Here is a 26,953-nt window from a genome sequence, read left to right as displayed (position 1 = left end):
TTTTTGGTGAGATAACAACACATATCTTTAATTTCTGTAAATATGTACAGTCCCTTTGAACTCATTAGCAGCACACACACACAAAGACTCACAGAGCTGCGTACTATACACTTCTGTCAGAAGACTCCTAAATTTTACAGAAAGCTTTTTACAAAGCAAACTTTCATTTCAAGAATGAGCAGTATCGTCAAGAGAATAAAAATGTTAACCAGGTAGGCACGAGTTTAAATTTAAGCCTCTCGTTCCTTCTTTCACTCACAGTCACTCATGCACAGATTTACAAACATATTTACATATGCAGTAGCAAAATAAAGCCAAAGGGACATTTCGGTTTAAGTAGCACGTTGGCTATTAAAATGTCATAAAACTGATACGATTCTGAAGACGTAGCCTGTAACGAAAACAATAAATCTGTAAGATTCCTTCCAGTCCCTTATTGACCCATCTTCCAAATTGTAACCTTTGCATGTTTTCTTCGCTGACTGAAGCACTCCTTGTTTAAAATCAGAGCCGAGAACAGATCTCTCAGTTTGTGTCTACTTGACATGGGTTTGTTCCTGCATTTTGTACTTGGATGTACAGCTTTAGAAAGTCTTTGTAGCGTGGTGCACAGCCAAGCCAGGCTTCTCCAAAATGGACAGAGCCAGTCAAAAGATACTCGTCCCCTCCAGGACGCACACTGCACTGTGCAGGAACATTGATACGACCACTCCAACTCCGTCCTCTGGCTCCACCCCAAGCAAACACCCTGCTCTTTTGGTGAAACAGTCGTCTCAGAGTCACTGTCGCCATGGAGTGCTTGTTAGTACCTGGTGCAACGCCTTGGAAGACACCACTGCCAGCTACAGAGAAGGAACAGTTTTAATAAAAGAAAATTAAATCAACAGGTTAAAATTAAATAAACTTCAGAAAGCAATGAAAGCTTTTTTTTTTTTTTTAAAAAAAACCAAAAAAACTGCTGTCATAACCTCCCTACCCTGGTGTACTGCTAATATCAGAGTTATATTACTGTGCAAGTCTGAGTCTTTCTGTTGACTGTTAACTATAAATGTTCAAATGAAAAGATGAAGAATGAAGAGAACATTTAGACTAAATCTACATGATTGTCAGATTCATAAAAGCAAGAAAATGCCTCAAGACTACTTAGCAGAACACAGGCTAATGCATTAATGAACACTGTGAGCAAGCGAGATACAATTATATCCCATTACATTTTGTTTAATGTCTGAGTACATTTGTGCTAATTGATATGATTTGTTTACGCAGCAAATCAATGTGATTAGGAAACTGATCAAAGCTGTCGCAGTCTGGGCTGCATGTGCCTACATTTCTGGGAAAGTACGGATCAGCTTGCCGTGTTGGTTTTATGCATATATATGTATATATATATATATATATATATACATATATATACATATATATGTGTGTGTAGTTTATGCTATAGCTATGGAGTCATTTTAACACAGTACTATAAATTTAACATAAGAACACTGCACTACATAATTCCAATTTAGTTTTGGTGTGACATTTTCTTTCTAGTTTCTTGAATGGCAATAATCTAATCCAAGGCCTAAATTCCAAACCTTTCAAAGGTAATAAGCAAAGTATATTTTGCAAAATGTGAAATCAATTATTTAATCTGTATGCATGTGGATATTTATTTACCAAAGTCACTAGTACACACAGCCATGAGGACCTCTTCATCTGAACAAGGCTTGCAGGCGACTGAAATTGAAAATATGACAAAAAACAACAATAACACTTTAATAAAGAGCTACTATAAAAAAGACAAACATTTTTCCTTAGTTTGTGTATTTTTATCTAATCTAGTTTCCCATTAATCTATTTCACTCTCAAAGTCTTGGTGGGTTTTTCTTAGATATCAGACATCAAAAGAGGTATAGAGAGCATGTGAATGAAGACAGCAGGTGAGGGAAGAGATATAGCTGGAGAATTACCCCTTGACCCTGCCAGCTATAAAAACAGCTATAAAACACCAAGGCACACTGACACACTCAGACAGGAAGTTTCACTGGGAAGGCTTTCTTCGCTCTCATAAAGATAGTCCAGTGCGACTCTCCACCCACCACAGTTCCTCTCAACACCACTTCCCTCATATGGGTGGGCTACTCAAATTTTCCTGTTCTAATGGGGGTGGCGAAGATCTGGTCTTGATTGACAGCTGGGAGACGATTGGCTGACCCTTGTGCTTGACCCTAGTGAGACCTTTCGATTGGCTTGCTTGTTTTTATATGTCTGGCTGATACAGGGAAGAGTGGGAGTGAGGAAGTGTGTGAGGGGGGTGGGGTGTCAGAAAAGGGGCTACTTCAAGGTGGGATGAAGAAACAAGGGTGAAACAGTAATGAGGCCTCATGCTTACCAAACCTTTTTGCTTTTCCAGCTCTGGTCTGTCAGCCTCATTTCACGTTACTAAACTGCCAGCTATAAGTAACATTTTACCAAGTTACCAAAAGATTGTGGACAATTTGCAAAACCATGTGAAAATTGAGCTGCAATCACTGGGAATTTATTTGAGTTTACATAATACAATGAATATTTGTCCTTTTTCAGTGTTTAACTATCATTTAAAATTAGGAAATTGTCACTGCTTTCTGCTCATTATTTAAATTTTAGATATCATTTCTCACAAGAATGCTCAACATGGATTCTGAGCTTACCAGAATCCATGTTGACATATCAGGTTATTATTGCATCATTAATGAACTGTTCTTTATATAGTCCCTGCTTACAACAAAGTCAATTAATTTTTAATGTTATGTGAAATCAATCTAAAATATTCTGGATTTTATGGCTTGATATTTGAGCAAATAGAGAAATAGGTTTCATTATTTAATCTTTAATGAGTGTTATGAACAGTAACACTGAATACTGGGACTGAGTACTGAATACCGAGAGCTAAGAAAAGTAGCATGCATCAAGAGGAAATGACTCAGCATTACATCAAGTTACCAGAAAATGAATTTCACCAGTCACACAAGAGCAAAACACAAAATAATGAAAAAGAAAAAAATGCAGGCTGTTACCTAAACCAGGTTGCAGATATGGGAACATGTGCATCGCTGGCCCCTGACTGGGCACCAGCTCATACTGGAAAGCTGTGATCCTCCGGCTGATGTCTGCCTGTGGGATAGCCTCCACAAATAGCACCCCCTCTGCCAGGCTGAAACAATGCACTGTTCCCTGAGCCTGGTCCTTTTCTGCCAGCAGCAGCCTCAGATCCCCTGCATGCTCCAGGTACACATGAGAACCCTGAACAAGGTGGGCCAAGCAGACACATTCAGAACTCCTGATTATACACTAAGGCTTGTTTCTCAACATTGGTCTCATACTCTACCTGGGAGTAATCTTGAGGTTTAATGCACACATGGAGACCTGACATATGACCTGGTGAAGACTCTATGTTTGATCTCAGGTTGACAATTATGGCCCCTGTGGGGTAAAGCCACTCTAGAGATCCCTGAGAGCAGCGAAGGTAGACCTGCTCCACATCTCTGCGATGGGACTCATGGCTCAAACCGCTGTAGAGAAAAAGACGATGATTTTTTTTTTTTTTATCACATATGGCTATATAAAAGGACTATAATATAATATCATCAAATCAACCTTTAACCAGTACTACAGAGATTGTACTCCTAGGCTACAGAATCCAGACAACATTTTTGTGGATGTAGAAATTTCTGTAACATGTTTGTTTGTTAATGTATTTCAAACAAGTAAACAATATACAGGTACATTTAATAAAGAAAATAAGAGAGAGAAAAAAATACTATACCAAATTCAATACATTTCAATATTGCTACCGTTCTGATTCATTTACATGTTGAAAGGGAGTGGGAACGTGCTGGACAAACAAAGTTAAAGAAACATATAGAAGGGATTAAGACCAATGAGGAGAACTCCTGCAGCTGTCTGCCAGCAAATCTCTCACTTGTCTCTTGTGCTGATAAGCCACCTCAGCATCAGGGACTAATTAAGTTGTTAGAAGTTTAAGGCTGATGAAGTTTACAACACAGAGTGTAAAGAACAGGCTTTCATTTTTTATGACTTGGGGACTTGGAGGAGTGATCAAAGGCGCCATGTGGCTGTATTTACTTAAGATAGGAGCTAGATTAGAGACATTCCTGTGATCATGCATACATAAAATCTTAAAGGAAGCATTTTTAGAGAAACTATAGAGAGGAACACTGTCAAAATAAACCAACGAAAATCACTCTTATGATCTGTTTGTCATATTGACACTTTCCTTTTCGAGAGTATTGACTGAGCTAAAAAAAGAAAAAGAAAAAAAAAGAAAATCCAGTAAACGAATTAAGGATTAATAATGAAATGTGACGTCATTACATTTCTCAGCAATAACCACAAGCACTTCCAAAACATCTCCTGTTTTCACTGACATTTCTTCCACTTATTTTACTCTGAGCCATGAGGGCTCCTCTTGAACATAAAGGTAAATCTTACTAAAACTACTCATCTAACGCCAAAACCATGCGTAACAACAGAACTGGCTCAAAGAAACACTTATCCTTTTAACACACGGTTGAATTTTCTTTCTTTCATCACTTGTGAAAAACACGGGGTAAGTAAACAGCACATTAAGTCACAAGATTGTTTTAACCAAACCTTAATAATCTACGCCTATATGAATGAACCATGTGTTGTCCGTGCCATCACTTAAAACGGCGCAATGCTTCAAGATTATCAGCCTGACATTCACAAATGAAAAGATATCTGCTCCTGAACTGATATGACCACAAATCCTTTGTTCGTCTCCATCCTCACCTTCCTCGCCAGCTACACTGATCGCTGGAGTACTGTGCCACCGCCCGACACAGCAGCACAGCTGCGACCCAGTGCGCAGCCCACGGCCGGAGCATGGTGGCCTGTCTGCCCCAGCGGTCACCGGATCCCGCACAACCACACAACACCAGACCAGCCCAACTAGCTGCGCGCTCTGTAGCCCCCGAAACAAAAGTATCCAGTTAAAATATCACACAAAAATACTCTTCTGCACGCCTGCGGGCTACATTGCTGGATCAACCGAGGTAAAAGTTGCGACTGAGGTTGGAAAGCATCAGGACAAGAAGTCTGTAAAAGGAGTAGTGCGCCCACAGCAAGACAACAGAGCCTATTCAAAAAAAAAAACCAAAAAAAAACTTTCGCTCTGCGAGCACCGCTTCACGGCAGCGGGGGCGCGTGCCAGCAGCTGACTCCGCTTGAGTGACACGCGAGCGCTGACTCCAAACCACTCCCACAGATACACCGGAAAGATATGTGTATGAGACAGAGCTCCAAGCTGAACACCGAACGTACTGGCCAGCTATGCACAGATAAAACTGAACCCACTAACTGGGAATAAACGCTCGTGTTAGTTTGTATGACACGGAAGAATTGATAGATAAAATACAGCAGACACTGACAGTGGAGCGGCAGAATTAAAAGTTGAATACGAGGCACATTAAACCTGTGTTTGCATGTGTTTTCATATATATGCAAACACAAGTTTAATGTGTCATTTCTACCATGGTAAGCACCTTTGCGCTTCCTTGAAGTCCAACAGGTCCCTTATTCTTCTTCAAACTGCTTATGTGAGTGGTTATGTGCATGCCGGCTTTATAAACACATGGATCATATTATCAGCGTGAAAATTAGATCAGCATGCAGGTCTGGAGCAGCAGCCTGATTTTTGCAGCTCCCTCAAACGTCCCCCTTAAAACATGTGAAATAGTCAATGCTTTGCCTTTTAGCGCTTTTCCTCTATTGTCATGTTTTAGGACGTTTAACCCGATTCAAGGACGCACGTGAGTTACTTTATTCTTTGTAACCCTTTTTGCAGTAGCTGCGGCTAATGTCCCTGCGCCGCTGCTATTACAGTCCTGCTGCTTGGTTTCCTCTAAATACAAACCTGTAGAAAAAAAATGACATGAAAAAAACGGTCACATAAGCGTCTGTTTGTCTCTTTGGTGTTTTTCCCGTGAGAAAACAGTCAGAAGGCAAGCATGTTACTGACTCGTCACATTCCCCCGGACAGCCAGAGCAATCTGACGCATTTCGAGAAATGCTGTAACAAACTCCTCTACCCCCCCTCCCCCTCCCACCCTACACACACATTCCATAATGCCTCCCTGTGAAACTGATAAATAAAAATGCCCTTTTCCTTGGATTTCTGACATTAAATTAAATTTAAAAAAAAAATACAGTAAAGAATAACCCTCCTTTGTAATATGAATATTTTGGAATACAAGGCTGTGAAAAAAAATTATTTGGACAATTCTAAACCACAAATTTAGAATAAGCTTATATACACAAGAGGTTCATATCATTTCCATGCGCCACTGTCTAGATGCAGTGTTTACTGTTATTTCTATGTTGGGATTCCCAGGGTAATGTTGGGATCTTTAATGATTTAGGTAACCGTGGTAATGTATTTGCGGATTTATATATGTATGATGTTTGCTTATAAGCCTTTACAAATATTTCTCTCACATATTATGTTTGCACTCGTATTTGAATTGATTTGTGAACAACTGTGTGAATAAACGCTCTCAGAAAGGGCTTATACAAAGTATTACAATATAATTATCGTTGTTAATGAATCAGTAAACAAGTGCTTATCCTTAAAATGCATCTCTCCTTAGGTTTGAAATAGGGGTAGACACTGCCTACACAGGGACTCTCGAGTTTAATCCTGTCACCACCACAGAGGACTCTTTCTGATGTGCTGTTTGACCTCAGATGCTCCTGCACCATGTGAAGTATTTACAGAGCAGCAGAACCTCTGACCTTCTCCCCTGCAGTCACCTGGCTCTTCTCAAGCAGACTGACAGGAGGAACGCCACGTCTGTCTACACTTTTCTTCCTCACTGAGCCAAACACACAATTGCTCTATCTCCCATTACAACCTTTGTGGCCTTTACTTACTTTCTCTCAGTCTTTTTTGGTTTGTTTTTGTTATTAAGAAATCCTAATTTACGCATGGCAGCTTGACAGTAGCTGTTGAATAAAAGGAAGGAACACTGAGCCCACGCCAATGAAACACCACTTCATGCTTCCCTACAAAGGAAGACAGTGAGACAGTGAAAGTGAGGAATATGATTTTTGGGCTGAGCATCTACTTCGCTGTAGACTGTAATGATTTGTTTTCTTATACTGTTTATACCCCGTGTTTGCCTACTGGTGGTGGTCAGAGGGCCCGGTGGCGCCTGTGTCCGGCAGCCTCGCCTCTGTCAGTGCGCCCCAGGGCAGCTGTGGCTACAATGTAGCTTGCTATCGCCAGTGTGTGAATGTGTGTGTGAATGGGTGAATGACTGAATGTAGTGTAAAGCGCTTTGGGGTCCTATGGACTAGAAAAGCGCTATACAAATGCAGGCCATTTACCATATATGCTGAGCAGAATTGTCATCACTACAACTGATCAAAAATAAATAAACACAATTTCTACAAACACAATTTTCTTCTTTCTCGAGTCATTCAATGCAGTGTAAATGTTTAATTACCAGCCAGTAACCTGAGGTAATTTTTTAAATGTTTCATAATTGTCTTGGTTTACACCTATCACCTGGTGCCCGATCCAATTAATTTTGCAGTGTCTTAATGGCAGTAGCTACTGTGGATGTATACACAGAAATGCCAGCATAGTCTTGCACAAGATTATCCATTTCTGGATAGTCATGTCCAAGACTGCATGACTATAGATTTCATATCCCAAAGACATCATGGAGGAAATCAGTATTTGACATTTTGTGGCCTGATTTCTTTCACTGCTAATGATGCTGAGGTCTTAATGGTACATGTCAGAGTAAAAATTAAATTTCAGCTATTATAATAATAATAAACTTTATTTATAAAGCACACTTAAAAACCAAGGGTATGCCAAGGTGCTTAACAAGTAAGATAGAGAATAGGAGGAGGATAATAGAAATAGGACCAAAGCAAGTACTAAGTATGCAAGCAGATAACTGTCACTGATACATAGGAAAGCAACGGGTACAGAGCAAACAAGAATTTAAATGAGCATAAAAGTGCATGATATAAAATCATAAAATAAATATTAACTAGAGGGAAAGGCAAGATTGAATAAGTGGGTTTTTAATCGTGATTTGAACAGTGCAATGGAATCAGATGTGTGGAGGTCAAGAGGAAGGGTATTAGCTTTAAGGACTTGTAAATGTCTAGCAATTTTCTGGCCTTGGTGATCATTTGACCATACATTTGTTAAGAGGTTTACTCTGTACACTTGAAACATTTCATATACCTCACATCAGTGGCCAAATTAGAATAACCAGTTAACCTAACATGTCTTTTAACTCTGGGAGGAAGCTGGAGTACCTGATGTAACACCACACACCTACAGCGAGAACATGCAAACCTCATAAGGAAGGGCTTCTGTGTGGCCAATCAGACCAGCCCAACCAGCTTTGTAGTTACTATTTCAAAGTAGGAATGTACATGCAAATAGATATTTTTCCTTCCACTTCACAGTAGTTCTGTTTTGCTGGTGGTTGTAGCTCAGGAGTTACAGCATGTTTTTTAGTGATCAGATGGATGGTGGTTTTATCTGTGACTGCTCCAGTCTGCATGCCAAACTATCCGTGGGCAAGATACTGAACCCCACGCTGCTCTCCGAAGTCTTCATTTGAGTTAGAGAGAATTTAGACATAGAAAAAAAGGTGCACTGGTGAATGAAGCATGTTGTATAAAGTGCTGTGGGTTCTCAAGAATCGTAGAAAAGGACCTATTTGGTGATAAAATTAACAAAGGTATCAGTTTTTGTTATTTTAGGCCTATAATTGCCATAAAACATGACATTGTAATAATGAAAATGAAGAGCCAAAGTATTTATAGTTAAACAGGCTGCTTTGCCTTCATCATGAGGTTCAAAGACCTTTTGTGGCTCCGTAGAGATTCGATTAAAAATCGAACCGCCCAGTTAGTTGCTTTTAATTTGATTATACGCTGCTATTGCATAACACTTCCAAAGGTAAAACAGATGGTAATTATTGCAAATAGTCAGTGTGCTTTCTCTTTATAGTGCAGCATTTTACACAGCATGCATGTGCATCTCCTTTTCAGACACAAAAACCTCTTCTGGAGGGAGATGTCGAAACAAAGGAATGCTGTATCATTCCAGGTGAATGAAAAAGCCCTCAGTCTCTGACCCGTGACCCCCCTTCATTCAAACACTCCACTCTCTTATCTCTTTTTCTTATCAGCTGCACTGCCAGAGCTCATGCAGCTGTGTAAGAATGCGTGTGTATATTTCTTCTACACACGCGTAGATTTATTTGACCAGTGAGGGCAAGCAGGCTCCAGGGTCAGGGTCATTCGGTCCGCTTGTGTGTGTGCATTATGAGGTCTGATGTCTGCAGAGCACCAGAGTGTATACACTGAGTAAAGCTCTGTTTACTCTCTTTCATAGATCCTCCATTAGAGCTCACTCTGATCATCCACCAAGTGCTTCATCATGAGGGCAGACTGGCTAAAAAGTGCGTTATTTAGACAGGATGCGGTCTTACTTAAACAGCTTGTTCTCAAATATTTTGTGTTCATTCATCCAAAGAATATTACAGTTTTATGACTGCACATACTTTGAATGACGGGTTGCATTCGGAAGCAGATAAATGTTATGTTTCAAATATGCCCCACCTTAAACAAAACGGCAAATCATTTATGTAAAAAACCCCAAATCACATGCAAAGTCTCTCTCTGGAAAAGCCTTGTTGATTAAAGGGAAAATTCACCTCCAAATCATTGTTGTTGTTGTTTTGGGTTTTTTACATTACTTTGGTGTGAGTCACTCTGTTTGGAGAAATCAGCTACAGACGCATTAACCCCTCTCTTGAATATAAAAGAACTAAATGGCACTTTTTTTTATGGAGATCAAAACTGTAAAAACTATACCAGCTGTGTTTATCGATCTGCAGAACAAAGCATACATCCACCTGTTACAAAAAGTAGGCGACAGCTCGGCAGGACATAAGCATTAATGGTGTCCCACACTCAGCTGAGATGTAATATCAGCTAGCTGCACTCTCCTTTTTCGGTGGACATGGACAGTAGAAAGAAAATAATTCCTACAAAAAATCATTCTGTGTTACGGGATTTTTTTAATCACCTAGGTCATTGGTGTGGACACAACAATCTGCCCAGCACACTAAAATGTGCCATTTAACTCCATTAATTTAGCTCTATTATATCAAAGACAGACATTTTTACAGCCGGGGCAACTGACATGAAAACAACAATCTGGATGGATAAAACGCACTCCAGGGTGGAGGTGGAAAATGGGTAAATCTGATTTTGGTTGTACTGTTCCTTTAAGTTTTTGAGTTTAAAGGAGAGAGGGAAGAGGGGGTGTAGATAGAAGCTAGTGGCTAAGTGGATGTGAATCTTTTTTTCTCTGCCCAAACAAAGCACTGTGCGGTGTGGGTGGCAGAGGCAAGGGGCTTTCACCTCAAACCTGACTCACTCCTGCTATTTATCCAACACTAAATCCAATCCTACCTACTAATGTGGTGCAGTGATTATGTGTCACTTTGTGCCTATGATAACAAAGGTAGCGAAAATAAAACTTTGGTAGGGATGACGACCGTTTTTTTAACCATCGCTGCCCTTTAAACTGTTGTGGCCAAATTTACAGTAATGCAAACCACGACGCCAAACCAGCAAACATTGGGGGATATTTTGTGTGGATAGGTCTGTTTACCTTTGGGCAGAAAAACTCCTCACTCTGTGAGGTAACATAAATGTTTTTTTTATGTGTTTACGTATCAAAATTGTGCCCTCTTAAAGAGGTTATTGTTCTTTAGATTTCATAAGAGACCCAGGGAAAGAAAAACAAATGTGAGTTGAATCTGTGTTTGCACATTCTTTGCAGATGTGTGCGTGCATCTGATTTTACACAGTTGCATCAGGGAACAATTGTTAAGAAATGTAGTCATAAAACATCCCACCCTTTATAAATTGTACTTTCTGTCATGACTGCACTTCCCTTTAACTTCAGTTACAAGTTCAAGAATACAGGTTGGCAATTATCGAACTGGCTTCACACAGACTGTGTGATATTTTATTCCTTCAGTAATGAACACTGGCAATGTCCTCTTGCATGATATAGAACAGTCATCTGTAAAGTACAAGGGTTTCAGATCTTCACATTTGTTTCTATCATTTCATATCTTCCCTTGTGCTGCCTCTTTCAGCTGTGGTTCAGTTCATCGTTACTTTTTGCTTTTAAAAGTGTCAGTTTAACATTTTGGGAAATATACACGCTTTTTAATTTAAAATAATAATAAACGTGTCAGCAGTCAGTCAGCTTAGCTTAGTGTATTATCACAGCTAAACCTGTTGCATGCGTATTTCAGGGAGTTCCTTTCTCAAGGCACAAAATAAAGGGAGGAGAATATTTAAATCAAGCATCCAAACTATTTTAGTAATGTTTACGACATGTCAGTAACTGCTTGCGCAGCTATTTAATTCTGAAAAAAATCAGGTCTTATTTTTTGCGCTTGATATTGAAATGAACTTAGTGCCTTTTTTGTAAATCAATAAAATAACCACACCTTGGCCTGTTTAGTAAATCTGTCCCCACCTTTGTAAGACACTAAATTGTTTTGTTTCCATTTGACCTGTTATGTACATTTTTGTATGTATTAAAGATGAGGAGACTCAAAGGTGTTAGGCTGTAATTGTTGTTAAATTAAGCTATGTTAAATTTCACTTGGTTTTATATTTTCTTTTTTGTAATATATGAGTCTGGTATCAACCATTACTCATCACTCAGCAAGAAATGTGGAATTAGCCTTACAAACCTTTGTGCTATGCTTAAGGAGAGGGTCAGAAAAAGTCAGAGCTGGGATATCCTGTTGTGACTTTATTAGCCGATATATCAAAGTGAAACTACAAAAAATGGCATTTAACCCATTTTAAGACTTAAAATACACGACAGCCATCTCCTACCCTCATCTTTGTAAATGTGCACTTATTTCCAGTGTTCACTCTTTTCCTGTTATTACCTGCCTACTTCTCAGTTTGCATATATGTGAAAGTGACGTATTCCTCTGCATTCCACTGCCTGTTAACCTGCAAGCCTCCTCCAGTCTTCCCCATCTCCCTGAACAGTCAGTTGAAGTGGTAATAATCTATTCCTTCCTTCAGCTGCAAAGAATTTAGATTTTCCTCCAGGTTGCCTCCAGTCATGTCCTACGAATGAAAAGATGCCACGAGAGAAAGAACATTAACAGAAAACATCATGGCAGGCCACAGTTTCTACAACACAACTTTCATTCACAAACATCATCATTTTCTTTCAAGTGTGGACTAATCAGCCATCAGGGTTTGTGGACTTCAGAATTCTTTTGACTTGGTATTTCTTACTTAAAGCAGCAGCAAGCAAGAAGGAAAAGGAAATAAATAGTGAGAAAACAACCTTTTCCTGCAGCTTTGTCTTTAAACTGGGGGGAGGGGGGGAGTGTCACTGTGTCATTGAGCTTTTTACATAGCTAGCTGTTACCTTTGATTGCATGTGAAAGTAAGGTTAACAGACTAACTATGCAAGAAAAGAATGACATGCTCGATGTGCATTTTGAAGCTGATACAGTAGAAATGTTTCTGAAATGCTGATATTAGCACATTTATTGCACTTATCAGACCATCTTTGACACTCTTGTTTTGATAGATTTACTCCTTTTTTTTCTTTTGTTTTCCAGTGCAGGCAGCTGTTGCTAATGTTGGAATATCAAATTTTCCTGCAGGATTTTCTGCCACTCAATCAGGCATTCCTTTATATGAAGGAATGCCTGATTTGAACAACAGTTTTTTGGAACATCCCGTCTCTTGTGAATACCAAACTCTCCTATCAAGGGCCAAATTTTCAAAATCCTGAACAGATCCAAGAGGAGTTGCAGAAGTCTTGTTTTTGAGGCTACTTGAATTACAAAATGCTAAAAGGTTCTTATGGAATTTGACCAATGATAGAAAAACATGATAGACTCCCTCGGCTTTAAGCCAAAAGAAATACAACAATAAATGTTTGACTAAACTAAAGGAATTTAGGTTGAACCAGAGTCTTTGAGAAAAGTTGAAATCAATATATTTGCTGATAATAAATATTTGACACCTGGGTGTAAACCCAGTGTGATTGAGTCCAGGTGTTTGTTTATGTGGATGTCATAGAGAACAAGAGAGAGAATGATTGGGTCCAGGTCTCCATCTCCTCCGACTCTGATTACTTCTCCCAATTCCCATAATTGAGCAATTAGTAGACCCCTGAGGTGGGGTGGGGTGGGGGTCACCATAGATTTGAATCTGAATTTGGCTGTGTGATAAATAGATATTACGTGATTTAACTGCCACAATGGATGTGTGTGTCATTACATACTGAAAACCAATGAATAAAAAGAAACTGCCATTGTTCTAGGTAAAGCCTATGTGTACTGCCACGATCTGGAGCATAAAATGCAAACCATGATGTGTTATATGCAAACACAATAGTGGCAAAAACATGTAATGTTTGTACAAGCATCGTGTGATCAAAGATCAGGCTGCTGTCTCTACCCATTTCCTGACAGCCTCTCCTGTGTTTGTGTGTGTTATGTCGTGCAGTGGGCACACGCCCTTCATCATTATGTTGTTAACATAGATTACAGACCTGAGGAACAGATGGTCAGAAACAGCAAACATACAACACACAAACATGCTTTTTGCTCACCAGTTTGACACAGATGATGAAAGGAGCAGAGGCGTTTTTGTAATGCAGAACTTGAATCTTTGGCTTAGGCCTTTCCTAGAAAGATACGGGAACACGAGAGAGGTTAATAAAAAATAAATCACTGGAATAAAGCCATCTTGGAGACCTGTTTAATGTAACAAATATGATCTCACCTTGGACTCCTCGTATGTATAGAAGCCTTTCTGGATCTTGTTCTCATCCACATCACAGAAAGCCTTGACCTAAAATAACAGAATGACACTAATTTCAAACACGCATTTCACAACTTTTTTCATTATCTGTATCTACTGAGACACAGGAAGCAGGTTGATTTGGCTGGTTATTTTCATCTGAAGGCAACATACTTTCTTCTGATTGGCTGGGCTAAGCGATCGGTACAGCTTTCGGCCTTGTTTACCAGCGTTCCATATGGTGAAGCTCTCCCATTGGCTGAGAACTCTCTCCTGCAGGAAGTCTACTCGCAGCTTCCAAATAGTCTCTCTGTGAACAGAGTGGCCAGAGAAGTCTAAATTAATCAGACTGTCACTGGTACAACTCCGAGATTCTTTTTATTTAGTGTGGGGAAAGAAGCAGTTGAATCTAAGCAGCAGGTTGAACACTTTCAAGGAAGCTGAAGGTCTTGGGAGAAGCTCCCCTCTGAACCCGTTTAACAGTTTCTGGGGTTTTTTTGTTTGTTTTTTAGAGATTTCTCTCTGGAAGTCCCACTCTGACCACTTGTACTTGCGATTTCACACTGAGGCTCAAAGAGCAAGTATCACCTACTGAGTCAAAATGAGCAAACTTTCACATTATGAGTCACTACTAGTGACATGAGCTGGCTCTTAGGCTATGAGCTAAGGACTAAACAACAGCTTTCAGTAAAAGACTCTACGAGTATGTTTGTTGTGTATTTGACTTTCCTAGATTCAATTAATCTCCCACAAAAAAAAACAAAGACTTCTACTGTAACTCCTTAAAGTGGCTGAGGAAGAATATTTACCATTGGTGAACTGTAACATGTGCTGTAGTCAAAATACATCAAAACCACTTGTTTCCCTCTTCTCTTATTACCTACCCTTCTCGCCAGATCTGAATCCCTTCATCCACTTCCCCAAAAATTAGATTTAAGTTGAGCAGTCGTCATTTACACTGACTGCAAAAGCTCTGGGATTAGAGGAGGAGCAAGTGTAAGGGTACAAAACAGAGCTTCCAATGACCGATTGAAAAAAAAGCAGCTGATGAAATGTTGGTCAGTTTGTTTACAACCGGTCTGATTGAGACAGCCTAACTTAGTTGTGCTCTATTGTAAATGATCAGTGAATACAAATGAAAGCTAAAGCTACAAATTTAAACCATCCTTTCGGTGTCATACCTTTACAAAGCGGCAAGTACTACATTTATTAAGTTGTGATCTGTTGCTTTAAGTAGATGGAAAATTTTATGCATGTAAATTAGTTTGACTTCCTGTAACCTCTGCACAACTGTGTACAGGGTTCTCTCTCTCTCTCACACACACACCCTCAAGATTAAATCTGTCTATGTTTACAAGCTTAACCCCCTTCTACTCACATTTTAAAACAAAGGCACTAATAATGAGAAATCAAGCAGACATTCTCAGAAAGTGCTTCACTCGCATCTCTTGATGCGAACTTCTTACTTTTTTAAGCACTGGGCCTCATATGGCAAGCAAACCCGATTCCACCATCATCGTGGAGCTCGGGTGGTCTCCAGATTCCTTGGTTATTATGCATTCTCTATACAGGCTTTGATTCTAAGGCAGGGCAGCAATATGGTAGAGATTAACTACACACAAACCTTTTCATCTCATTTACAAACAGTGCATTTCTGTGTAAGTAAGCCTCCCAACTCAGTTACTTTTTGGCAGTATCTTTTAAAAGACTTGACACCTCACATTTAGCACATCTACAATTACATGCATGAGCAAGATCGACGTAAATAGACAAAAATAAGATAATGGTTTCATTTCACTAAAGAGAGGAAGTAAGTAGGCAGTACATGGGAAGGGGTTATAAGAAGTAGGGGAGAGTGGAAGGCAGCTAGCTTGAAATAGATCTCCAAAAATAGATGATAGATGAAGACAGAGGAGGATGCTTGGTGAAGGAGTGCGTCAACACGGGCAGATATACGAGCACTGGTTAGACGCAAGGGAGAAAGGAAGGAAAGAGGGAAGGAAGGTGGGATAACAGGAAAGAAGGGATGAAAGGTTAGGCAGTGTGAGTGGAGAGAAGGCAGGAAAGATCTTTTTCTTTGGTGTGTTTTAGATTTAGAGACAGACCCACACACCTGCAGAGACTGCATGCTGATGCACAGGCAACAGCAGGAATGCACACGTGCTCACACACACGCGTGCACGCGCGCACACACAACGCTACGCAATATGTCAAACATTTCTGTTCACAACGCAATCCGATTCCCTCCCAGCACCACTGGACAGATACTGAGCATTCCACAGAGAGAAGAAAACGCATAGAAATTCCTGATTCATACGCTGGGAAAGTGACTGAAATTCCACAAACTCAAGCTTACTAAAACACGTGTCTGTGTATGTGTGTGAGTATATCTGTGTGTGAGCTCTGAGAAAATCTGGGATGCCAGTGGGCAGCTGTGAGTAGGTGGAGGATCAACACCATGTCCAAGTATGTGTGTGTGAATGCAGCTGAAGAGGAATGATGGTTGGACTGACTCAGTTACGGAGTGAGTGGCTGCTTTCTCATGATAACGATATATCAGCAGGCACTGGTCAACCCGGAACAGACCCCCACCATGACGAAGACTCTGGTAAAAAAAGAGAAGATCCTCTGGGACTCCCTGGAGACAGAGAAGAAGAATTATGGTATGATATGACATATGCCCAAACACAGAGAGCTGCAGCTAGGCCTTACCTCCACTAATCCGAGTCACTAAACTGAACCTCCTGAATATTTGGTGCTTTTTAAACTGAATTGTCTGACAAATAAGATGACTTGGTATGCGGCTAAATAAAGACCATCTAGTCCATGTTGGAAGTGCTAGCTGATAACTTGCCACACTACCTTCTAGTCTGAATCTTGTAAATTCTGATTCCAAAAATCCAATATAGCAACATTTAAATGCTAACATTAAGGGTTCCTTTCTTCTTTTAACAACAGTCCACAAATAAGGAGTAGACCAGTTGCTGGATGTTTGGGAGATTAACGTGTTGCACTCTTATCTGATATAAGACTCCAGCTGGTTAACAGTCCTGGGTGTTGTCTGTCCTGTTTGTAGTTTCATGATTTTTAGCAACACTTACTTTTCAAGCCTTTCGTAAACCCTGTCCTAACCTTTTGTGTTGTTATGCTCACTTTTTCATGGAACAGTAAAATGACATGATATATTTTCAGTGTTCTATAATGAATAAAATATGGATTTACGGGATTTGCAAATCATTCCCTTCTGTTTTTATTAGCATTTTCCACAGCATCCCAGCTTTCTTGGATTTGGGCTTATATATCAGATATCAAATGTATTTTTGATAGTGAGAACATTTAACAATTGTGTTTTTAGCAGTGTGCTAGATGTGAGAAAGGAAAACGTCAGGCAAGGTTTCAGTTGGATTTTCACAGAATTTCCTAGTTTTCATGTGTGAAAACAGCTGATATGAGTAGGGGTGAGAAGTCGAATGCTTTAAAGGATGTTCTTATCAGCTGCTCGAACAGTGTCTGAAAACTCCTCCGTTTCCACACCTTTCCATCTGGGTAATTCTTTCTGACATCCACAACCAATTCATACATTCAAGAAGTGACTGGTCAGGTGTATAGAGGTGACCGATCACTATTATTTCTGACATTTGGTGAGTCGACAAGAGCAACAAAGTGGGTTTGTGAACACCTGAGAGAGTCAGTTTGAGTAATAGGAATGCTTACCTTGCCTCCCTCATCAAACGGCCCAACTTTCTGATACCATTCCCGTGAGCAGAACCATGTTGGCATGACAACACTGGGCCCATGGGAGGTGTACACCTGAAACCGACAAACTGTTAGAATTTCATAAATTTTCAGTTTGTGGCAGATCTGTAGGAGTATATTCTGGTCAATAACCTAATAAAGAGACAATATACAGTGTCATATTAGCTACACACCGTCCAACTTAAATTAATTGTTTGTGTTGCTGTGCTTGAGATTCATTTGAAAAAGTTTTCATGCACATTTTTATTCAAGAATGTATCTAATGCATCTGGTTTTACACGTTCTTACCTTTAGCTCACAGGGTGCCAGGAGGAGCACAGGCAACGTCAACACATTTTTAAAAAAGTTTTTTCTTGTGCCACTTTCAGTAAATAAAGGTTATTAATTACTATGTTTTTATTTTCTTATACTATTTCTGTTATTTCACATTGTGCGAACTTTACTGGATGGATTTTGAAGCTACTGGCTCTGAAAAATTTCGCAATAGTATTTAAGCAACAAGCTGCACTCAGGAGAAGTTTAGTTCTATTCCTGAAAACAAAATAGGTTAGAGTGCAGCCACATGTGCTTTCTTAAAGCAGTGTGTGTGCTTCCTGAAGTGTGCAGGGGAAGGATACACATTTCCATCCTCTCGCATATGATTCTTTGACTAATGAGTTTGTTTTGGCTTCTCCTCGTTTCTCTGACCGCAAAACTCTTTTAATACATCAGGATCGGATTATGTCCACTATATTTCTTTCTCTTTTTACAGATGCAGGCCCCCAACTCATTTGTTACACCAGCACCCAGCCCCCTCTCAGTTCCCCACCCCTGCTTGTTCCTCATCTCTGTGTGCATTTTGTAACAGTAATATTTTTGCATATTGAATCTAAAGGTCATTTCAGGTGGTCCTACTTCCCTCTCCCACTACATCACTCTGTCTTACACACTGTGTGCATATGCATTTGTATTTGTGTGATTGTTCATGGTTGAAGTGGAAATACTACTGCGTAACAGAAATGCATCACAGATGAAAATAATTGTGCAAAACATCTGGATCCAGGCAGTTGAACAGCTGGACAGAATCTGGAGTGTATGAGTGTGTGTGCATGTGTGTGTGTCCGCCTACGTGCATCTCTTTGCCTTTCTGTAGTAATATTGCAACATTTTGCAGATGTAAGCTGTGGCCAAAAGCATGAATAAGAGACCAAGTTCTGGGAAAGACTGAGAGCATTAGGGTGAACGTGAGTAATCAGAGGGGTAGAGAACATTTTAGACAACCATATCTAATGCCCTACAGATGAATGTTAGAGTAAAAGAAGCAGTGCTCAATGTAAATTTTAAAGTTTAACTCGGTTAAGTCCAGTTTCTTTGTCAAGAAAGTAAAAGCAAAGGCAGATAGAGTCAAGAAAGAGAAGGGGAAGGAAAAGGAAAAGGAGCGGCTTTTAAGACTTCAGAATCAATGTATGATCTCATTCTCATGCTCCATGAAACTTAATATCATATAAATATCCTGGAATGTCTGCTAAGGAGTTATGCAGACCTTGTGTGTGTGTGTGTGTGTGTGTGTGTGTGTGTGTGTGTGTGTGTGTGTGTGTGTGTGTGTGTGTGTGTGTGTGTTAGGGAGAGTGAGCCAGTCCAGGTTGTCTTGTATCCTTAGTGACAGCGTGTTTTGTTAAGTCAGAAACAGCAGACTTCCATCTCTTCAAAAACAGACATACTTCCAGGGGTTTTACTTTTATATCACTGTTTTTTTTTATTACTTCGTGAATAATGTAACTTTTTAAAAACACACTGGGTAAATATTTTCACTTGATCACATCGTCAAAGAAATTCTAAAAAAATGTTCCAATACTTATAGTGTGAATAAGTATTGGAATTTGCCTATTTAGAGCGCTTGTATGGCAAACACAAGTGGACACAACTCTCAAATCTTGCCCACTATATTTGATTATGAGTACAAGCATAAAGTCATAAATTACAGCAAAAACGTAGCCAAGCTGGTCAAGTGACCAAATGCTTTCATGGCTTTGAGTGATTAGTAAGGCTCATGATTAGTTCATAGTTCCTCTTGCCAGGGCCAACAGCTTGTGCATCTGTTATGCATCTATCAGGGTGTATTCACTGGTTACCTTATGGCTTCCCATCTATGACAGAAATCATAATTTCATTAATGTAGTCAGCACTTAGGTCAAGAATGTTTAACACCATTACCTTTTATGTCTTTATGGAGCCCTTTACCAATGAATTTGGAACTTACATGTTACTGTCATCATAGGACAATTAGAAAAAGACTGAACAAACATGGCTTATTTGGCTTATATCCCTCTAAAAAGAGCACGGTAGAAGAGTCCACAATACTAATAGAATAATGGAGATTTTATTCATAATGCACAGTGTCAGATTTGATGAAAACCTAATATAGTATATCTGCACAAACATCTCATACCTACTGACATGCACCCTGGTGGAGGGATGATGACCTGGGCTTGTTTTGCAACCACAGGGCGCGGGCACCTTGAGTAGACCATAAAGTCTTTGTATACCAAAGTATTCTAGAGCTAAATGTAAGACTATCCATCCAACAACTAAAGCTTGGCCCAAATTGGGTCACGCAACAGGACAATGATCCCAAACACAGCAGCCAAGAAGAAGCAACGTGCTGCAATGGCGCAGTCAAAGTCCCAACCTCAGCTTGATTGAAAGGCTGTGGCAAGACCTCAAGAGAGCCGTGCATAAGCAAATGCCCACAAACCTCAATGAACTGAAGCAACGCTGTAATGACAAGTGGACCAAAACTCCTCCAGAATGATGTGAGAAAACGATGAAGTCATACAGAAACCAATTACTTCAAGATATTGCTTAAAAAGGTGGCTCTACAAGCTACTGAATCACAGGGTTCATATATATAACGAGTCCTTTGGCATGACTGCAGATGCCGTCAATGTATGAAATATAACAAGGAGCACAGAAACAGTTTGAAGCTTGTAGGTTTATTGAGTAGTGAGCTACCTGTTTTCTTATTTTTTCTTATTTTTTTTAAATGATGTACTCAATTTTTCAGACAGCTTTACAGTATAATAAAACTAAAGTGCTTGTGTATGATGATTTGGTAGCTGCACAAGGCTTTCTACACAAAGCTCAAAACTTTTACCAGCTTCCACTACAGGCTGCCCTCAGCAGACAGCTGACACTGGGGTCTGTTTCCTCTGCTGGGATTGTGATAGACAGAGAGGTCAGGAGTGATGCAGCATCCTCTCGCCACTCCACAAACACATTTCCGTGGAAACTGCGTACAGCAGGTATGTATCCTGTTTCAAACTGACCTAGTAGCTGCCTGTCACGTGACCTCACGCATTCACATATGCATGCGAAAACACATTAGTCGGCAATCAAAACATGCTCCGCTAAGCTGCATTCATTTACCTGTGTGATGAGCTGGTCCTGACTGAGTGTGTTGATCCAGCGAGTGTAACGCTCTGTAGATCCTTCCGGTACTCGCTGGACTCTGCAGCCAATCAGCTATCATGGAAACACACATACACAACTTTGTGAGTAAAATAAAAAATTTCACTCCAAGAACCACCCAAAACATTTTCAATCATTTTAGACAAAATTCTGTATCAGAGAGCTTCTGTGTTTGTTTTTTTTGTAAATCGAGCTGCACAAATTTCCAACGATTTGAGTAATTATGCTTCAGATTGAAGGCTGAGTTTGAAATATTAACTTGATTTTGAAGTTTAATAGAATTGTTTAACATATTTTTTTATTTCAGATAATAAAAAAACTAAGATATTATTGGCAGAATAACTAATAAGTCATCTAAAAGTTCTAACACATTTCACCCAAATAATGCAAACTACTGCTTCATATCGTGTTTCCTATGAGACATATTCAAGCAAAAAAAGGAAAGAAAGAATTACATCAGAATCAGAGGATACATAAAGAGAGATTATAGAAAACTGAAAAACAAAATACGGGTCCCATTTTTTCACCTACAACTATAAAAAAATTACAGTTGGAACAGAACCAGGCAGGCTGTTTATGGAGGACAGCAAGCCTGCTGTCTCTATGCTGTCGCCCTTATTTTCCACACACACATGACCTATAACCCCTGACCTGCCAGGTCAAAGAAAGCATCAACACCGGATACTCACTCTGTTCTACATGCCAACTGTACAGCAGCACGCGCACGCATGCACATGCTCACTCTTACAAACAATATCTTTTTTGTTGTTGTTGTTTTCATTTTAACACTGATAGTCAGAGGGAAAGGTAGAGAGGAGGAGGAAGAGAAGTGAGAAGAAAAGATAGGGAAGGAAGTGATTAAGCAAACGCTTAAGAGAGAACTTACAGTGTTTTTGTGCAAGACGGACGCCTCATACTGCAGACGAACTCTTTGGGGCAACATAATGTCATCCTAAAGTTAAGAAAATAATTATTTTAAATGTCTATGCCAATAACATGTGACAACAAATGGACAATACACACAATTCTTTTTCATTTGCACTTAATGAACTATATTAGAGCTTGGTCAAAATGGTTTAGGTTGAATTTTCTATTGTTAGTTTTGACAATTTTAGCATTTTAACATAAAAAACAATTTTTTAATAATCTCGGAGGGTCTGTCTAACTGCAATGATAGATAGAAAATAGGCAAAAAACTTGATGTACACAGAACAAGAGTTTATCTTCATAGCGTGGTTGAGATAAAGGTTGTATTTAAAGTTTAAGAGGGTAAAATATATCAGTATATCAGCATTACCAGAAAAAGAGTCACAAGAATAAACAGAACTAGTTGACTGCTTTCAGATAAACCAATCTCATAGGCACTGAGTGTTTTCTGTGAAAAGTTAGCAGAAAACAGCCAAGTTGATATGATGCGACTCCGAAAGATAAGAACAAATATAGCCAGAGGCGATCAGAGGTTGGAAGATTGTCAGATGTTTGGAGCTTTCATTTTTGGCTGTGTCAGATGAGTGTGTCAGATGAGTGTTTCAGATAAGCAGCTACAAAGCACTGTGTCAAAAACAGAGCTATCCTAATCTAACTTAAACTTCTCTTTCATGTTCATGTTTAGCCCATCAGTCGGTAACTTGACTGCTGAGATCTGTGTTTGCATGTATTTTCTGGATAACTGAACACCCCGGTATGATTTCATTATTTTGGACATACTATTGTATGTGTTATGAAAGATATGAAGCACACTTGGTCACACCCACCGCATCCTGAAAGCACAAGTATTGCCCACGACTCTGACATATGGCCTTATTCTTTGCATATCCCACTGAAAGACAAAAGAACATTTCATGCTTATTTGTTCTTACGGTTTTAAATATGTCTTTGTGAGACAGTTAAATGTGTGCTTGGATTCTTAATGAACTGTCAAACCAGACAACATGAAAAAGCGCTGCCGGTGTGTAAGCGCTTAAGTAAAGGCTCATTTATTACATTTCTGCTAGCTTGAGGGCTTTCAAATGTACTGCAAATTGTAGCGCATTGAAATGTGTTGCACTACGTTACAATGCACATTCTACAAATAAGTAAGAGACATGAACTTAACACATCCATCTGAAATCAGTATAAATTGCTGCAGAGTACCAGTTCCTGTTTCAGTCACGGAAAAAAAAGTCTCTTAAAGGTTGCACTGTATTTCTGCACTTCTCCTTAATTAAGCATTCACAAGAGTAAGTCCAACACTCATCACAGAGTGGAAGATTTTAAGGACCAGATCTTAAACGGCCCCTGATAAGCTGTTGCAACAATGGAAACTGACTTATTGTCTGAACTGCTTATTTTAATACAGTGGGCTGTATACAGACCTCGCTACCAACTGTGTAACGCTTCTGACAGTCACCAAACAAAGTAAAAGTACTTCAAAGCCTGTTGGACACAATTTCAATGAAACATTTTGTTCAACCCAGTAACCCTCGTGAAATGCTGAACGTGCAGATTCAGTGCAGCTGATCCCACTACTGATCAGCAGGGCCCAGAGTATAAAGACTGTTAGAAATGGCTCATTTACTGCCAGTAGGCCAATTTGGCAGCATTCAAGCTGCCTTCTTGTTAATGAGCTCAGTAGCTTTCACCGTTCTTTGGAGATTGTGTTTGGTTGAACTTTTGCCTTTGTTTTTGGTTGTTTCAGCATAAGGGCTGCTGCATGGCTGGTCTTTATGTCAACCATGTTCATATAAACTGATTTTACATGTAAATAAATCCCCCTTCTTTCACATACTTTCCATTTCTCCCCAGAAACTTGTCAGTACTCACCTCAGACGTGGTTTATTCTGGGGAATGTAACAATGGCTTTCATTTGATATCATTAGCTGCCACAAATGGTGATAGGAACAACTGGGAAGATGTTAAGGGAATTATGAGCATCTACTAGCATTAAGGCCTTCATGTTCAACTACAAAATAAAGGTCACATAATTTGATTGGGAGCGTGGACTGACTGCTGATCATATACCAAAAGTTACTGACCTCCTTTAGGTTGTTCAGAGTTGTGACCAGAGATCACCACTGAGATGCCCTTTGCCTCTAGCCTCTCCCTCCAACCTTCCACCACTTTTTTCGAGTCATCCTAAAAGACACGCACATGCATAAGAGTTAAGTGATGTCTCAAACTATGAGACAATGTATTCTTTCACTTGTGTAAATATGCCTACAAAACCTACGGTGCTTGCGTCATCAAACACCGACAGCTCCATGGATCCAGAGAAATCTTGGACCAATATGGCCTGCAGACATTCATCCAGCCAGCATGATGCATTATACACTGGCATGACAATACTCTGAGTAAAGAAGACACAAATAGAAAGTTTACACTCAGTTCAACTGCTGCTTTGGCAACCACAAAAACAACAATCAAGCAGGATGGTATAAACTGGAAGTGCAGGAGGGAAGTGATCTTGAAAATGAGTAAAATTGCAACTGTAGCACTTCTTTAATCAAAAGGGCATGGAAATAACAAAAGTTTAACTCCTATATAGTAAGTAAGTTGAAATTGCCAGTGTCTATATGTACAATGTTTCCAGTATATTAGGCACAACTTGGTTCAGACCAATCAAGCAGCTTTCTAATATTATACTGAACCTGTTACAGCTGCCAAAATAACTGACACAACTAAGGTATAGACTTGGGACATGTGGGGGTATAAGTGGTACTTGGTGCTGATAATTTGGCAGTGGGTCCTGGATTTCTGGGGTGGGATCTCCATCAATCTGGCTTGTTTTACAGACTTCATGTCAATCCTTCATGGGGTAAGAAACTGGGCAAACAATTTAGGGACTTTTTCATTTTTAATGGAACAGTTTTGTTTTGCTTTTTCCATCTTGTCATTAGGTGCCCTGTGCTGAATTGGAGGCCGATGATGTTGAGGAGTGCTTGGTTTGCGACAACATTTGTGTGGGTGTCAAAGTGAGAGTCACATAAATACCAGCACTCAATGTTTCCGAGTGCATTACACTGTAATATGTGGTTATTTTATTCATCTGTCCATCTACTGTTTAAATACTGTGGCTGACTGGTGTAGCCCAACAGATGCCACTTTCATTATTAGGATCTGTAATGGTTTCCCTAAAATAACTATAGCAAATATTTACGTTTCAAGCCCTGTATCTCTAGAAGACAAGCCTGTTGCTCTATTAGTTTGCTCTTAACAAATTAAAACCGCAAGTAAATGCCACACCACCGAAATAGAGACGAGGATAAACCTGTATACTCAGTAAACAAACTATTTAGGGTGGTAATACTGGCCATATCACTTTTTATAACTTTTACTCTCCTTAATGTCGATATCGACATTAAATTGAGTCATCATCACCCACCACATCCACAGTGCTCTTCTCCACCTCCCGCTCTTTGCCTCCTGTCAGTGTTTCCGTGGTGCGTAGCCGCTTCGGCGGGTTCATGTCGACCTCTGACTCCCTGACCTGCTGCTCCGTGTCCTCGCTACGTCTCATGGGGCCAATATAAAAAGTAGCCAAGCGACCGCTAACTCGAGGGTATAGAATATAAGCTATAAGAAATGGTTACAAATGTGTGTACATGTACAGAAAGGCAGGCAGACACGCGAAATCCACGTGGATTAAAGCAAAGCCATTTTAGGACACTTCTCAACATGAAGTGGACCCATTTCTACTACAAACATCACCTAAAAGGTCTCCTGTGAATTTTAACAGCGGACATCGTGACAATTTATCCTAAAGATGTAGCTCAAACCCACAGTGTTGCTAGCAGTTTAATAACTTCCGCAAATAATGACTCCCGGACGCTCATTGGCTCATGCAAAACACGGACAGACACCAGATTCGCTGCGGTTCACTGTCAATCATCTAAAGCGGTGACGTAGACGAAGCGTATGTATTGCTGTTTGTTTGAAGATACCGCGTTTCTGAAAACATGGCACCGGTAAAGTGTAGGATGAGGCTTAATTATTAAACAAACTGTCTAATTCAAGCTATTGGGATATTATTGGGATATATTTTGCTGTGCTTGTTTTATATATATATATATAGTTACATATATATATATATATATATATATATATATATATATATATATATATATATATATATATATATATATATATATATATATATATAATTTAAAAAATATATATATATGTATATATATAAATATATATATATATATATATATATATATATATATATATATATATATATATATATATATATATATATATATATTTCCCCTTTTCATTAATATTTATTATTGTTATTAATCCATTGCGCAAAATTACAAAACAGAAGCCTAATCTCTTACTTAAAATTCTACAGTAAAATATATCACAATGGATAAATAAATAAGTGACTCATACAATAAGTTTATTTATAGTTATTATAGTTATCTATGGTTATTGTCTTATTTACTTATTTTAATCGATCGACCTATCTATCTACAGTGATGTGAAAAAGTAGTAAAGTAATAAATTTAAAAAAATTCTATCTATCTATCAGGACCCAATCCTTTAAATCAACTAATAATACATACATTATCAGGTAATTAAAATGACTTTAAATGTTTATAAAACAAATTTCATCATCGTTTTAATTTAAAGCACAACCGTGCCTCATGCTTGATTTGTTCTTGGCACAATAAAAGACTAAGTCATACACTCTGCTAATGTCACCGATGCGTTGTTTGTAGTATCTTAGTATCTTAAAATTTTATTTTCAAGTAAATGGAAGAAGATTTATCCCTATAACTCACTAAAGTAAACAGCTGGGTGTGTCGTTCTGGCTTCTTTGTTCTGTTTGGTCAGACTCAGCACTGATGACATA

General features: G+C 39.2%; 2 protein-coding genes across 2 annotated transcripts; both read right to left on the bottom strand.

Annotated features, from left to right (window-relative positions):
• metrnlb (meteorin like, glial cell differentiation regulator b) lies at window positions 1-5,334 on the bottom strand. Its single transcript, XM_086296505.1, has 5 exons — window positions 4,801-5,334; window positions 3,356-3,539; window positions 3,045-3,270; window positions 1,666-1,725; window positions 1-842 (listed from the first exon to the last, which is right to left on the bottom strand). The coding sequence occupies exons 1-5, from the start codon at window positions 4,893-4,895 to the stop codon at window positions 526-528; spliced, it is 882 nt and encodes a 293-aa protein (XP_086152631.1). The 5' UTR covers window positions 4,896-5,334; the 3' UTR covers window positions 1-525.
• Window positions 5,335-6,152: 818 nt separating this feature from the next.
• On the bottom strand, window positions 6,153-25,897 carry qtgal (queuosine-tRNA galactosyltransferase). Its single transcript, XM_086296504.1, has 12 exons — window positions 25,478-25,897; window positions 24,326-24,442; window positions 24,132-24,231; window positions 22,872-22,936; window positions 22,004-22,069; window positions 21,076-21,171; window positions 17,629-17,724; window positions 16,428-16,552; window positions 14,089-14,224; window positions 13,897-13,965; window positions 13,724-13,798; window positions 6,153-12,216 (listed from the first exon to the last, which is right to left on the bottom strand). The coding sequence occupies exons 1-12, from the start codon at window positions 25,610-25,612 to the stop codon at window positions 12,136-12,138; spliced, it is 1,161 nt and encodes a 386-aa protein (XP_086152630.1). The 5' UTR covers window positions 25,613-25,897; the 3' UTR covers window positions 6,153-12,135.
• Window positions 25,898-26,953: the final 1,056 nt, after the last annotated feature.

The sequence above is a fragment of the Aulonocara sp. 'chitande type north' Nkhata Bay genome, linkage group LG6, assembly GCF_057382095.1.
Source record: "Aulonocara sp. 'chitande type north' Nkhata Bay isolate Kocher_YH1m ecotype deep benthic linkage group LG6, A_spYH_male_GT1.1, whole genome shotgun sequence".
Classification (NCBI taxonomy): Eukaryota; Metazoa; Chordata; class Actinopteri; order Cichliformes; family Cichlidae; genus Aulonocara; species Aulonocara sp. 'chitande type north' Nkhata Bay.
The sequence above is the reverse complement of the archived record's forward strand: the minus strand, read 5'-3'. Positions and strand labels throughout refer to the sequence as shown.

Excerpts from the sequence above, each read along its gene's own strand:
- metrnlb (XM_086296505.1), bottom strand. The coding sequence starts at position 4,895 with ATGCTCCGGCCGTGGGCTGCGCACTGGGTCGCAGCTGTGCTGCTGTGT. Across the intron at positions 3,540-4,800 it reads CAGTGTAGCTGGCGAGGAAG|CGGTTTGAGCCATGAGTCCC; the intron begins GTGAGGATGGAG and ends TTTTCTCTACAG. Across the intron at positions 1,726-3,044 it reads ATATCTGCAACCTGGTTTAG|TCGCCTGCAAGCCTTGTTCA; the intron begins GTAACAGCCTGC and ends TTTCAATTTCAG.
- qtgal (XM_086296504.1), bottom strand. The coding sequence starts at position 25,612 with ATGAGACGTAGCGAGGACACGGAGCAGCAGGTCAGGGAGTCAGAGGTC. Across the intron at positions 24,232-24,325 it reads TGTTTGATGACGCAAGCACC|GATGACTCGAAAAAAGTGGT; the intron begins GTAGGTTTTGTA and ends CGTGTCTTTTAG. Across the intron at positions 17,725-21,075 it reads AGGACCAGCTCATCACACAG|GTGTACACCTCCCATGGGCC; the intron begins GTAAATGAATGC and ends TGTCGGTTTCAG.